This window comes from Oncorhynchus nerka, linkage group LG10 (genome assembly GCF_034236695.1).
Source record: "Oncorhynchus nerka isolate Pitt River linkage group LG10, Oner_Uvic_2.0, whole genome shotgun sequence".
Lineage (NCBI taxonomy): Eukaryota > Metazoa > Chordata > Actinopteri > Salmoniformes > Salmonidae > Oncorhynchus > Oncorhynchus nerka.
Window position 1 is genome coordinate 90,902,687 of NC_088405.1, and position 14,702 is coordinate 90,917,388.

Genomic DNA, 14,702 nt, shown 5'->3' on the forward strand with positions numbered 1-14,702 from the left:
AGTACGATATGTATTGCGATTCTAACAATTCTTTATGTATTGCGATTCGATACTGCGATTTTATTCCTTTTTCTCACTATATGTCTGCTGCAGAGCATGAGAAAAATAGTTTTGATTAGTCATAGATATAAAAGTGCTGAAAACATGTTGGTTGACTATTTAAAAAGAAGGAGAACAAGCTATAGGATGAACAAAAATACTGTTGTTTTGGCACAGGTACAGCTGACTAGCGCTAGCCAACACTACCTAGCACACACAAAAATAGATGCGATGGCTGCGTTTCAAACTCATAGAAGACACACCCTCCTCCACTTACCCTCGCCTTATTGGGGGAATCCCCGTCACCATCTTGGCCGTCGGTCCAAACGATTAGCCAAACAAGGGAAGTTCGCAACATAAGCCCCTCAGCCCTCGTTTGTGATCCAGTTTGCGAGTGTACAACTATGTTCACTTCGAAGCCTGAAACACCCCATAATTAAATTTGCGACGATTGTACATCCGCTAAGAAAAGTCAGACGAAACTTAAAACCTCAACATCAATATAGAGAAGTCAACATACAAGTGTAAGTAAAAACGAATGTAAATAAGTTATAAATTGTGTTACTAATGCACATAACATGACAAACAAGTCTCATAAAAGTAATGATGTTTTTGTTTGGTTAGCTTTTGGAAGTTGTAGAAATAAAACATTTTCCTCCTTCAGAAGTTCCAGCTAGGCAGGCTAACGTTATTTAGCTAATTAATTAGCTAGCTATCATACAGTAGGCGTATATTAATAATGATATTGTTAATATAAGTAGACATACAATCTTAATTGACTGTAGAGCATATAACGCACCCACAAGCTACCGGTGGCTGACAACACAATCGTCGTGGGACGAACGAGTGACGAATTTCCGGTCCATTTAAAATGAATTCCTTCCTCCTTCCCTCGCCCTGCAAGTGTAAACTCGTTAGACTTCATGATACGTCATCAGAAGTGTCCACTTAATTTGAGGGCTGAGGGTGTGTCCAGCCCCCCCACACACACACACTGACTGAGTATCTCTCTCTCAGATTCCAACTGCTGATTCATGTTTATTCATAAATACTGTAAATCTACCAAAGAAAGGTCTGTTAATTGCTCACTTGAATATATGCAGTTCAAGGAACCAAATTCATGAAATATGTTGTCTAGTACAGTCAAACAATATTCATGTGTTGGCAATATCAGAGACTCATATGGACTCTTCTATTGAGGATGCTGAGATCTCTATACATGGAGACAGAAATAGATATGGAGGTGGAGGTGCAGTTTACACCCAGAGTCATATTCCAGCAAAACAACGTAAGGATGTAATGTTGAATGGATTAGAGCCTCTATGGGTACAGGTGCATTTACCACATTTGAAACCTATACTAGTTGGTTCCTGCTATAGGCCATCTAGTGCTGATGTGAAATATATTGATATAATTTGTTAAATGTTGGATAAGGTATCTGATGAAAATAGGGAAATAAAATATTTTGGGGAGACATGAATATAGATTTTTTTTTAACACCAATTGTCCAATGAGAAAGAAATGTATTTATGTTGCCAATGTATGTAACCTGACCCAAGTTATGACATCATCAACCAGAACGTTCACTAATAGGTCCGGTATTACATCATCAACTTGTATCAATCACATGTCTAAAGCTTTATCAGTGTCATTAGGTGATCGTAATGTGGTTGCACTCACTAGGAAAACTAAAATACCAGAGGCTGGCCCTAAGGTAATCTACTGCAGGTCCTGCAGAGGGTTCAATCAGGACTCACTCACTAGGAACACTAAAATACCAGAGGCTGGCCCTAAGGTAATCTACTGCAGGTCCTGCAGAGGGTTCAATCAGGACTCACTCACTAGGAACACTAAAATACCAGAGGCCCTAAGGTAATCTACTGCAGGTCCTGCAGAGGGTTCAATCAGGACTCACTCACTAGGAACACTAAAATACCAGAGGCTGGCCCTAAGGTAATCTACTGCAGGTCCTGCAGAGGGTTCCACCAGGACTCACTCACTAGGAACACTAAAATACCAGAGGCTGGCCCTAAGGTAATCTACTGCAGGTCCTGCAGAGGGTTCAATCAGGACTCACTCACTAGGAACACTAAAATACCAGAGGCTGGCCCTAAGGTAATCTACTGCAGGTCCTGCAGAGGGTTCAATCAGGACTCACTCACTAGGAACACTAAAATACCAGAGGCTGGCCCTAAGGTAATCTACCGCAGATCCTACAGAGGGTTCCACCAGGACTCACTCACTAGGAACACTAAAATACCAGAGGCTGGCCCTAAGGTAATCTACTGCAGGTCCTATAGAGGGTTCAATCAGGACTCACTCACTAGGAACACTAAAATACCAGAGGCTGGCCCTAAGGTAATCTACTGCAGGTCCTACAGAGGGTTCCACCAGGACTCACTCACTAGGAACACTAAAATACCAGAGGCTGGCCCTAAGGTAATCTACTGCAGGTCCTGCAGAGGGTTCAATCAGGACTCACTCACTAGGAACACTAAAATACCAGAGGCTGGCCCTAAGGTAATCTACTGCAGGTCCTGCAGAGGGTTCAATCAGGACTCACTCACTAGGAACACTAAAATACCAGAGGCTGGCCCTAAGGTAATCTACTGCAGGTCCTATAGAGGGTTCAATCAGGACTCACTCACTAGGAACACTAAAATACCAGAGGCTGGCCCTAAGGTAATCTACCGCAGATCCTACAGAGGGTTCCACCAGGACTCACTCACTAGGAACACTAAAATACCAGAGGCTGGCCCTAAGGTAATCTACTGCAGGTCCTATAGAGGGTTCAATCAGGACTCACTCACTAGGAACACTAAAATACCAGAGGCTGGCCCTAAGGTAATCTACTGCAGGTCCTGCAGAGGGTTCAATCAGGACTCACTCACTAGGAACACTAAAATACCAGAGGCTGGCCCTAAGGTAATCTACTGCAGGTCCTGCAGAGGGTTCAATCAGGACTCACTCACTAGGAACACTAAAATACCAGAGGCTGGCCCTAAGGTAATCTACTGCAGGTCCTATAGAGGGTTCAATCAGGACTCACTCACTAGGAACACTAAAATACCAGAGGCTGGCCCTAAGGTAATCTACTGCAGGTCCTGCAGAGGGTTCAATCAGGACACACTCACTAGGAACACTAAAATACCAGAGGCCCTAAGGTAATCTACTGCAGATCCTACAGAGGGTTCCACCAGGACTCACTCGCTAGGAACACTAAAATACCAGAGGCTGGCCCTAAGGTAATCTACTGCAGATCCTATAGAGCACATATGTCAGAGTCAAGGCCCGCGGGCCACATCCGGCCCGCAAGAAGGTTTTTTACGGCCCCTGGGATGATCTTGATTTATTATTAGAACCGGCCCGCAGCAAGCCGGCAGCCCGCAGATCTTTTACACGCACCAATACTACATTTCCCACAATGCAAAGGTGACGCACCGAGCAGTAGGCTGCTTCATTTCAATATTTATTGGCACAGCAGTCGTCAGCATCACAGTAAAATTAACTTTCAGATACCCATCAAAAATGGCAAAACGGAAGGTGGATACTGAGAACCGGGGGTTTCAAACAAGGTGGGAGTCGGAGTATATGTTCACGAAGGTAGCTGGAAAACCTGTGTGTCTTCTGTGTGGAGAAAGTGTGGCGGTACTGAAAGAGTATAATCTGAGACGACATTATGAAACGAAACACGCGGACAAAAACAAGAATATGGACATGGAACAAAGGCTACAAAAGGCAGAGGAATTAAAACGAGGCCTCAAATCTCGACAGGCTCTGTTCAAAAAAGCCAAATCACAAGGCCAGGCTGCTGTCAAGGCCAGTTTTATTTTGGCAGAAGAGATCGCTAAATCAGCCCGGCCATTTACGGAGGGGGATTTCATCAAAAACTGCATGATTAAAGTTTGTGACGAAGTTTGCCCAGAAAAAAGGCAACTCTTTTTAAATGTGAGTCTGAGCAGAAACACCATTGCCGAGAGAGTAGACCAGTTGTCCATCAATCTAAAAGAGCAGCTTGTGAAAAAGGGAAAAGATTTTATTGCATATTCCTTGGCTGTGGATGAGAGCACCGACATTTCTGACATTGCCCAGTTGTCAATTTTCATCCGCGGAGTGGACTCCAACCTAAGCGTGACAGAGGAGTTTTTGGCTTTACGTCCTATGCATGGCACAACTACGGGGCATGATTTGTATGAAGAGGTGTCAAGATGTGTAAATGAGATGGAGCTGCCTTGGGAAAAACTCGTGGGTTTGACAACCGACGGAGCACCTGCGATGTGTGGACACAGGAGCGGACTGGTGGCGAAGATACGGGAAAAGATGCAAGAGGAAAACGCGACAGGTGAGCTGACAGCTTATCATTGTATCATACACCAGGAAGCGTTGTGCGGTAAAGCCTTGAAAATGGAGCATGTAATGAGCATCATCACGCGCACAGTTAACTTTATCAGAGCCAAAGGTTTGAATCACCGCCAGTTCAAGGCATTTCTGACGGAGTTAGAAACGGAGCATGGTGATTTGCCTTATCACACAGAGGTGCGATGGCTAAGCCAGGGAAAGGTGCTTCAAAGATGTTTCGAGCTTCGTGAGGAGATTTGTCTGTTCTTGGACAGCAAAGGGAAAGACACAACACAACTCCGAGACGAAATGTTTCTGTGTGAAATGGCTTTTCTGTGTGACATTACGAGTCATCTGAATGCAATAAACTTGCAGCTGCAGGGTCGGGATCGTGTCATCTCTGATATGTACAGTACAGTGAAGGCATTTAAAACCAAACTGACTCTGTGGGAGACGAGATGCGGAAAGAAAATTTGAGCCACTTTCCCAGCTGCCAGACCATGAAAGAGAAGCTCTCTACCAGTGCGTTCCCGAGCACACAGTTGGCTGATAAAATAGGTATGCTTGCCGCTGACTTTCGACGCCGATTTGCTGACTTTGAAGCACAAAAAGCAGGTTGGAACTGCTCGGTAACCCATTTGCTGTTGACGTGGAAAGCTCACCACCAAACCTCCAAATGGAGTTGATTGACCTCCAATGCAATGATGCACTGAGGGCAAAATATGCGGCAGTGGGTGCTGCGGAGTTCGCCCGTTTCCTCCCCGGCACAATGCCCCAGCTGCGCATCCAGGCTGCTCAAACGTTGTCTATGTTTGGCAGCACATACCTGTGTGAACAACTGTTTTCTTTGATGAACCTGAACAAAACATCACACAGAAGTCGACTTACTGCTGAACACCTCCACTCAATTCTGAGGATTTCTTCAGCTCAGAGCCTTACCCCGAACATTGATGAACTTGTGGAAAAGATGGGACACCACCAAGTATCACCCTCAACCTCAAACAAGTGAACATTACTGTGCAATCACATATTTAGAGTTTTTACTCAGTTCAAGTTTAAAAGTTAAAATTTAATATTTGTTTTCACTGCATGTTACTTCTCCTTAAACAAAGTGTTGTTTTTGATTAATAGATTTTTGCACTTTATTTTTTTGTATTTCAATCCAATTATATTTTAAAAATATTTCAGTTGAGTGGATGATAGAAAATTGCTATTATTGTTTTTTCTTTGAAGTAAATTTAGCCCACTTTTGCTAAAATAGAAAATATAGTCTACTGATGGTGCCTTGAATACCGGTTTCTTTCATTTAATGTTCATGTTATGGGGATATTTATATAAAGGAAATTTGTCTTTTGTGTCTGTTGAAAATTAAAGATTACTGACAGAGCCATAAGAAAATATTGCTTTATTTATCTGATCATATTGTAATATATTTGTTAGGTTTTCAGTAGGTTCAATTAGGTTCACTAGACTATATGCGTCATTTAAAAATTTTTCAATGAACATTCGAACAGTCCGGCCCTCGTCTTGTAGCTGATTTTTTTATTTGGCCCTCCGTCCATTTGACTTTGACACCCCTGCTATAGAGGGTTGAATCAGGACTCACTCACTAGGAACACTAAAATACCAGAGGCTGGCCCTAAGGTAATCTACTGCAGATCCTACAGAGGGTTCCACCAGGACTCACTCACTAGGAACACTAAAATACCTGAGGCCCTAAGGTAATCTACTGCAGATCCTATAGAGGGTTGAATCAGGACTCACTCACTAGGAACACTAAAATACCTGAGGCCCTAAGGTAATCTACCGCAGATCCTACAGAGGGTTGAATCAGGACTCACTCACTAGGAACACTAAAATACCTGAGGCCCTACGGTAATCTACCGCAGATCCTACAGAGGGTTCCACCAGGACTCACTCACTAGGAACACTAAAATACCAGAGGCCCTAAGGTAATCTACCGCAGATCCTACAGAGGGTTGAATCAGGACTCACTCACTAGGAACACTAAAATACCAGAGGCTGGCCCTAAGGTAATCTACCGCAGATCCTACAGAGGGTTCCACCAGGACTCACTCACTAGGAACACTAAAATACCAGAGGCTGGCCCTAAGGTAATCTACCGCAGATCCTACAGAGGGTTCCACCAGGACTCACTCACTAGGAACACTAAAATACCAGAGGCTGGCCCTAAGGTAATCTACCGCAGATCCTACAGAGGGTTCCACCAGGACTCACTCACTAGGAACACTAAAATACCAGAGGCTGGCCCTAAGGTAATCTACCGCAGATCCTACAGAGGGTTCCACCAGGACTCACTCACTAGGAACACTAAAATACCAGAGGCTGGCCCTAAGGTAATCTACCGCTGATCCTACAGAGGGTTTAATCAGGACTAATTTGTGGATGAGATTAAGAATGTGCTATGGTTAGAAGTGAAATGTCACTAAGTTTGTTTATGAAATGATTTATGAGTATAGCTGATAAACATACCCCTTTAACAAAGTGCACTGAGAGGTCAAACGGTGCCCCATAGATTGATGATGAGTTGAGAAATTTAACGATTCAATGTTATGATGCCAAAAAGTAGAAGATAAATCTGTCACTCTGTTCGAAAAGCAAAGTTATTGTAAATGAAGAACTAGTGTGACCAAGCTCAACAAAGGAAAGAAGAAGGGATTCTATCAGCACAAAATTGACGAAGTAAAGGGTGATGGGAAAAAACTGTGGAGAAAGTTGAACACTATTATGGGTAGGAATTCAAACATGTCTGCCTGTTTTGTTGAATCAGAGGGTATATTTATTACAACTTCACACGACATCGAAAAAACTACTTTAATTAATATTTTACAGGCAAAGTGGACAAGTTCAGGAATGATATGATTCCAACTGATGGCTCCATGTCATATACCCTTATAAAAGACTGGATCATGAAGTAGAAAGGGAAGAGGTAGAAAGGATGCTGCTGTCTCTTTTGGATGACATGTCGCCTGGTACAGATAATCTTGATGCCAAATTGCTTAGAGTTACAGCTAACCAAATATTTACCCTAACCTCTCATATTTGTAATAAGTGCTTGATGTATGGGGTGTGCCCAGAAGTCTGGAAAGAGTCAAAGGTTATTCCACTACCTAAGTATAAAAAATAGCTGCATTCACTGGTCCTAATGGTCATCCTATAAGCTTGCTGCCTGTGTTAAGTAAATTATTGGAAAAATTGTATCTGGAAAAATCAAGGATAATTTCTCATGTTATGGTCTGATAACACGTTTCCAGTATGCATACAAAGAAGGGATTCTACGAGTACGGCCTTAGCACAAATGACAGATGATTGGTTAAAGAGTATGGATGACAGGAAGTTAGTTGGTGCAGTGTTGCCAGATTTCAGTGCTGCTTTTGATATAATTTATCATGAACTGTTACTAGGTAAACTCAAATGTTATGTTTTTAAGTCTGCAGCTCTATGCTGGATGGAAAGCAATCTATCCAGGAGAAGGCAAAAAGTGTTATTTAATGGTAGCATTTCAAGCAGTAAAGATATACACTGTGGTGTTCCTCAAGGAAGCTGACTAGGCCCACTTCTCTACTCTATCTTTACTAATGATTTACCATCAGTAATGAACAAAGCAAGAGTGGGCATGTATGCTGATGACTCTACAATGTATAGCGCAGCATCAGAATGTAATGAGCTAACAGATGTACTGAGCAGTGAACTAAGAATGGTGTATGAGTGGGCTGATATGAACAAATTGGTATTGAACATTTCTAAAACGAAATGTATTGTATTTGGTTCAAGATATACACCTAGGTATTTGTAGTTGTCCACATATTCAGAACCGTAGAGAGGAGTGATGCTAGTCGGGCGAGCGCGGGCAGCGATCGGTTGAAGAGCATGCATTTAGTTTTACTTGCACTTAAGAGCAGTTGGAGGCCACGGAAGGAGTGTTGTATGGCATTGAAGCTCATCTGGAGGTTTGTTTAACACAGTGTCCAAAGAAGGGCCATATGTATACAGAATGGTGTCGTCTGCGTAGAGGTGGATCGCAGAATTACCAGCAGCAAGAGAGACATCATTGATACATACAGAGAAAAGAGTCGGCCTGAGAATTGAATTGGCAGGATAGATATAGGTCTGTGGGAAGGAGTGTTGTATGGCATTGAAGCTCATCTGGAGGTTTGTTCAACACAGTGTCCAAAGAAGGGCCATATGTATACAGAATGGTGTCGTCTGCGTAGAGGTGGATCGCAGAATTACCAGCAGCAAGAGAGACACCATTGATACATACAGAGAAAAGAGTCGGCCTGAGAATTGAATTGGCAGGATAGATATAGGTCTGTAACAGTTTGGGTCTAGAGTGTCTCCCCCTTTCAAGAGGGGGATGACCGCGGCAGTTTTCTAATCTTTAGGGATCTCAGACGATACGAAAGAGAGATTGAACAGGCTTGGAATAGAGGTTGCAACAATTGTGAAGGATAATTTTAGAAATTGAGGGTCCAGATTGTCTAGCCCAGCTGATGACTGGAAGTCTATAGGCACGATAGCATCCCTTTAAGCACTACTGAACAAAAGAGACATTTGGGTGCCAAATGAATGGCTAATTTAGGTGAGAGGAGCCAAAAGATCTCTCACTGAAAAGACTCGTAATGCCCATTAATACAAGGGAAGATATCCATTGAAACCTTCATCGAAGCAGTACTCTCTTGCTCAGTAACAGGCAATGGCTGAGAGTCAAGGTAACAATGCATGTCCAAAATACTTATAAGCTGATACTTTCTCCTGAGCTACAGTCTGCTGGCTTTACTCTCGTGTGAAAAGTCAAAAACCATTGAGACAAAAGGAGTGTAATAACTAGCCGCTCCCTGGAGGAATCAAATCACATTTTAGTTGTCACATACACGTGTTTAGCAGATGTTATTGCGGGTGTAGCGAAATTCTTGTGTTTCTAGGTCCAACTGTGCAGTAATATCTAACAATTTCACAACAACACACACAATAAACACAAATCTAAAGTAAAGGAATGGAATTAAGAATATATCAATATTAGGAAGAGCAATGTCAGAGCGGCATAGACTAAGATACAGTAGAATAGAATACAGTATATGAGATGAGTAATGTCAGAGCGGCATAGACTAAGATACAGTAGAATAGAATACAGTATATGAGATGAGTAATGTCAGAGCGGCAAAGAATAAGATACAGTAGAATAGAATACAGTATATGAGATGAGTAATGTCAGAGCGGCATAAACTAAGATACAGTAGAATAGAATACAGTATATGAGATGAGTAATGTCAGAGCGGCATAGACTAAGATACAGTAGAATAGAATACAGTATATGAGATGAGTAATGTCAGAGCGGCATAGACTAAGATACAGTAGAATAGAATACAGTATATGAGATGAGTAATGTCAGAGCGGCAAAGACTAAGATACAGTAGAATAGAATACAGTATATGAGATGAGTAATGTCAGAGCGGCATAAACTAAGATACAGTAGAATAGAATACAGTATATGAGATGAGTAATGTCAGAGCGGCATAGACTAAGATACAGTAGAATAGAATACAGTATATGAGATGAGTAATGTCAGAGCGGCATAGACTAAGATGCAGTAGTAGAATACAGAATAGAATACAGCATAGATAAGATACAGAGATGAGTAATGTCAGAGCGGCATAGACTAAGATACAGTAGAATAGAATACAGTATATGAGATGAGTAATGTCAGAGCGGCATAGACTAAGATACAGTAGAATAGAATACAGTATATGAGATGAGTAATGTCAGAGCGGCATAGACTAAGATACAGTAGAATAGAATACAGTATATGAGATGAGTAATGTCAGAGCGGCATAGACTAAGATACAGTAGAATAGTATAGAATACAGTATATGAGATGAGTAATGTCAGAGCGGCATAGACTAAGATACAGTAGAATAGAATACAGTATATGAGATGAGTAATGTCAGAGCGGCATAAACTAAGATACAGTAGAATAGAATACAGTATATGAGATGAGTAATGTCAGAGCGGCATAAACTAAGATACAGTAGAATAGAATACAGTATATGAGATGAGTAATGTCAGAGCGGCATAGACTAAGATACAGTAGAATAGAATACAGTATATGAGATGAGTAATGTCAGAGCGACATAGACTAAGATGCAGTAGTATAGAATACAGTATATGAGATGAGTAATGTCAGAGCGGCATAGACTAAGATACAGTAGAATAGAATAGAATACAGTATATGAGATGAGTAATGTCAGAGCGGCATAGACTAAGATACAGTAGAATAGAATACAGTATATGAGATGAGTAATGTCAGAGCGGCATAGACTAAGATACAGTAGAATAGAATACAGTATATGAGATGAGTAATGTCAGAGCGGCATAGACTAAGATACAGTAGAATAGAATACAGTATATGAGATGAGTAATGTCAGAGCGGCATAGACTAAGATACAGTAGAATAGAATACAGTATATGAGATGAGTAATGTCAGAGCGGCATAGACTAAGATACAGTAGAATAGAATACAGTATATGACATGAGTAATGTCAGAGCGGCATAGACTAAGATACAGTAGAATAGAATACAGTATATGAGATGAGTAATGTCAGAGCGGCATAGACTAAGATACAGTAGAATAGAATACAGTATATGAGATGAGTAATGTCAGAGCGACATAGACTAAGATGCAGTAGTATAGAATACAGTATATGAGATGAGTAATGTCAGAGCGGCATAGACTAAGATACAGTAGAATAGAATACAGTATATGAGATGAGTAATGTCAGAGCGGCATAGACTAAGATACTGTAGAATAGAATACAGTATATGAGATGAGCAATGTCAGAGCGGCATAGACTAAGATACTGTAGAATAGTATAGAATACAGTATATGAGATGAGTAATGTCAGAGCGGCATAGACTAAGATACAGTAGAATAGAATAGAATACAGTATATGAGATGAGTAATGTCAGAGCGGCATAGACTAAGATACAGTAGAATAGAATACAGTATATTCATATGAGATGAGTAATGTCAGAGCGGCATAGACTAAGATACAGTAGAATAGAATACAGTATATGAGATGAGTAATGTCAGAGCGGCATAGACTAAGATACATTAGAATAGAATACAGTATATGAGATGAGTAATGTCAGAGCGACATAGACTAAGATACTGTAGAATAGAATACAGTATATGAGATGAGTAATGTCAGAGCGACATAGACTAAGATACTGTAGAATAGGACAGAATACAGTATATGAGATGAGTAATGTCAGAGCGGCATAGACTAAGATACAGTAGAATAGAATACAGTATATGAGATGAGTAATGTCAGAGCGACATAGACTAAGATACTGTAGAATAGAATACAGTATATGAGATGAGTAATGTCAGAGCGACATAGACTAAGATACTGTAGAATAGGACAGAATACAGTATATGAGATGAGTAATGTCAGAGCGGCATAGACTAAGATACAGTAGAATAGAATACAGTATATGAGATGAGTAATGTCAGAGCGGCATAGACTAAGATACATTAGAATAGAATACAGTATATGAGATGAGTAATGTCAGAGCGGCATAGACTAAGATACATTAGAATAGAATACAGTATATGAGATGAGTAATGTCAGAGCGGCATAGACTAAGATACATTAGAATAGAATACAGTATATGAGATGAGTAATGTCAGAGCGGCATAGACTAAGATACAGTAGAATAGGATAGAATACAGTATATGAGATGAGTAATGTCAGAGCGGCATAGACTAAGATACTGTAGAATAGTATAGAATACAGTATATGAGATGAGTAATGTCAGAGTGACATAGACTAAGATACTGTAGAATAGTATAGAATACAGTATATGAGATGAGTAATGTCAGAGCGACATAGACTAAGATACTGTAGAATAGTATAGAATACAGTATATGAGATGAGTAATGTCAGAGCGGCATAGACTAAGATACTGTAGAATAGTATAGAATACAGTATATGAGATGAGTAATGCAAAACATGTAAACATTATAAAAAGTGACTGGTGTTTCAGTATAAAAGTGGCCAGTGATTTCAAGTCTATGTTCTCTCTCGGCCAAGAGAGAGTTATTTTGTAGAATCTTGTGAGTGAGTTCTAGAAGCTCGACACATGTTCAGCAATGTGCAGTCAGTCCACATTTGGTTACAGCTGTAAAGGTTTTTGTTGGTGGAAGGAGAGGAGGACCAAAGTGCAGCGTGGTACATATCCATAACACTTTTCATCCAGATGAATACACCAACAAAAACAACAAAACCATAACCGAACAGTTCTGACAGGTGCAACAAACACGAACCAGGAAATAATCACCCACAACAGTGGGAAAACAGGCTACCTAAGTATGGCTCTCAAGCAGAGACAACGATTGACAGCTGCCTCTGATTGAGAATCATACCAGGCCAAACACATAGAAAAAGAAAACCTAGACCTACAACATAGAATACCCACCCACGTCACACCCTGACCAAACTAAAAATAGAAACCTACAAAGCAATCTACGGTCAGGGCGTGACAACAGCACAAACGTCACTGCCTGGTAAAAGCAATATAATGGTGTGTAGACCTAACAACGTGATATACCAGTGACCTCGCGACACTGTTGCATTGGGAGGACCACCTCAAGGGACACAGGACAAAAGGTACATTTTTGCCATGTGCATTGCCTAGGTGTGCATATGCAATAACTGCAATGTAAACACGAAGAAGATCAATACCGGTTATCTATGCAAGGAGCTATCACATACTTATTTGTGTACATGTACAAGCCCCTACCCCTCAAACCCAAACTGAATCACACCAGCTAAAATCATAACAACAACATCTGTAACATTACACATCTGAAATCCCGCCGCGGCGAGGAAATAACAGTGTGAATGAACCACCTAAGGGGTCGCAGTTAAGAGCCAAAAATTATATGAATACCCGTCTTTCTCATTCACAAAGCACTGGATACATACATTATATACTACTGGAATGAAAACGGTGGGTACATAATATCCATTAAATGATGCTCGTCAATGAGATGTGATATGCAACTCTGGGTTATTATTGAATACAGTATAATTGTTGGACATGTCAACGAACCAGTTATTTAAAGCAAGTTTCGGTGCAACTCCCCCATCCTCCTGCAGCTGCGAATTAAAAATGTCACGCTCCCCCACTTTAGAATGTCGACCCCCAAGAAAATACGCATTAAATGAAACAGAATTAGGTTATATGATTGCAAAAATGTGTCTGTGAACACAACAAAGCATCATTTGAGTTAGAACATTTTATAACAGCATGTAACGTTAGGATGTTCTGCATTCCTGAGACAAACAGTGACCCACATTTATTGTGTAGAAAGATGGCTATAGCTAGCATGCTAGCAGGATGACTAACTACAACATTAAACGCCTTTATTCAAAACAGACAAAAGCAGTCATTTAACACGGAACAGTACGAATTTTCAAGATCATAAAATGTTGCCTAAATAGCTAACTATTATTCGCATGAGGCCGGATGGGGCTATAGACGTCGCCGCCACGATGTTATAGGCGGCTGCAATAAAGGGAAGACACAAGGGGGAACAAGGCGCATGAAGTCAGCATGTAACCAAAAACCACCAATCATCGACCAAAAACCACCCCGAAGGTATGAAACTAATTTCTTACCTCCAGTTCCGTCAGAATTTTCGTTTAAACTGCCTGAAGAATCATGGTGACTACCCACACAACCACCCATGGATGTTTTAACTGCGCTACCCCCGCAGACCCCTCTTGCTCAAGTCTTCCTCTCAGAATAGAAATTGAAAGACGCGAGCATCAGCTGGGAAGAGGCGGAGTGAACACACATCACAAGGTGCCCGCTTCTAAAAGAGAAAAGAAGGGGGTACGGAGAGGGAGGAAATAGAGGTAAAGAATGGGCGGATGAGAAGGGAGGACGGGGAGAACACAACTCAGCAAAATGTGACTGAGATGAGAACAGTTTCTAGTATAATGCATTGTCCCCCATACATACCAGGGCAATTTCAAGCACATGGGTGAAAATCAAATGTGAAATAAGATGTGAAACCATTATGTTCTATTCTATTCTGTTATTCTCTAGTTTACTATATAATGATATACTCTATTCTACTCTATTCCACTCTTTCTTTATCAAATGCTGCCAGATGCCAGATCGTCACCTGCTCCACGCTGCCAGATCGTAACCTCTGTGCAGTCAGTCTGCATTTTTATCTGTTTGTTCCTGCTTAGAACCTGTTATCATGCTGTGCCTGTTTTCGCTTGCCTAAT

At 41.0% G+C, this 14,702-nt stretch overlaps 1 protein-coding gene across 1 annotated transcript in view; it reads right to left on the bottom strand.

The window, feature by feature from the left end:
- The window catches only part of LOC115136300 (ubiquitin domain-containing protein 2), an 89,770-nt gene extending 75,507 nt beyond the window's left edge, over positions 1–14,263 (bottom strand). Inside the window, exon 1 of the mRNA XM_065023926.1 lies at positions 14,082–14,263. Coding sequence (XP_064879998.1) covers positions 14,082–14,151 — 70 coding nt within the window. The 5' untranslated portion in view covers positions 14,152–14,263. The remainder of the gene's footprint in view (positions 1–14,081) is intronic.
- Positions 14,264–14,702: the final 439 nt, after the last annotated feature.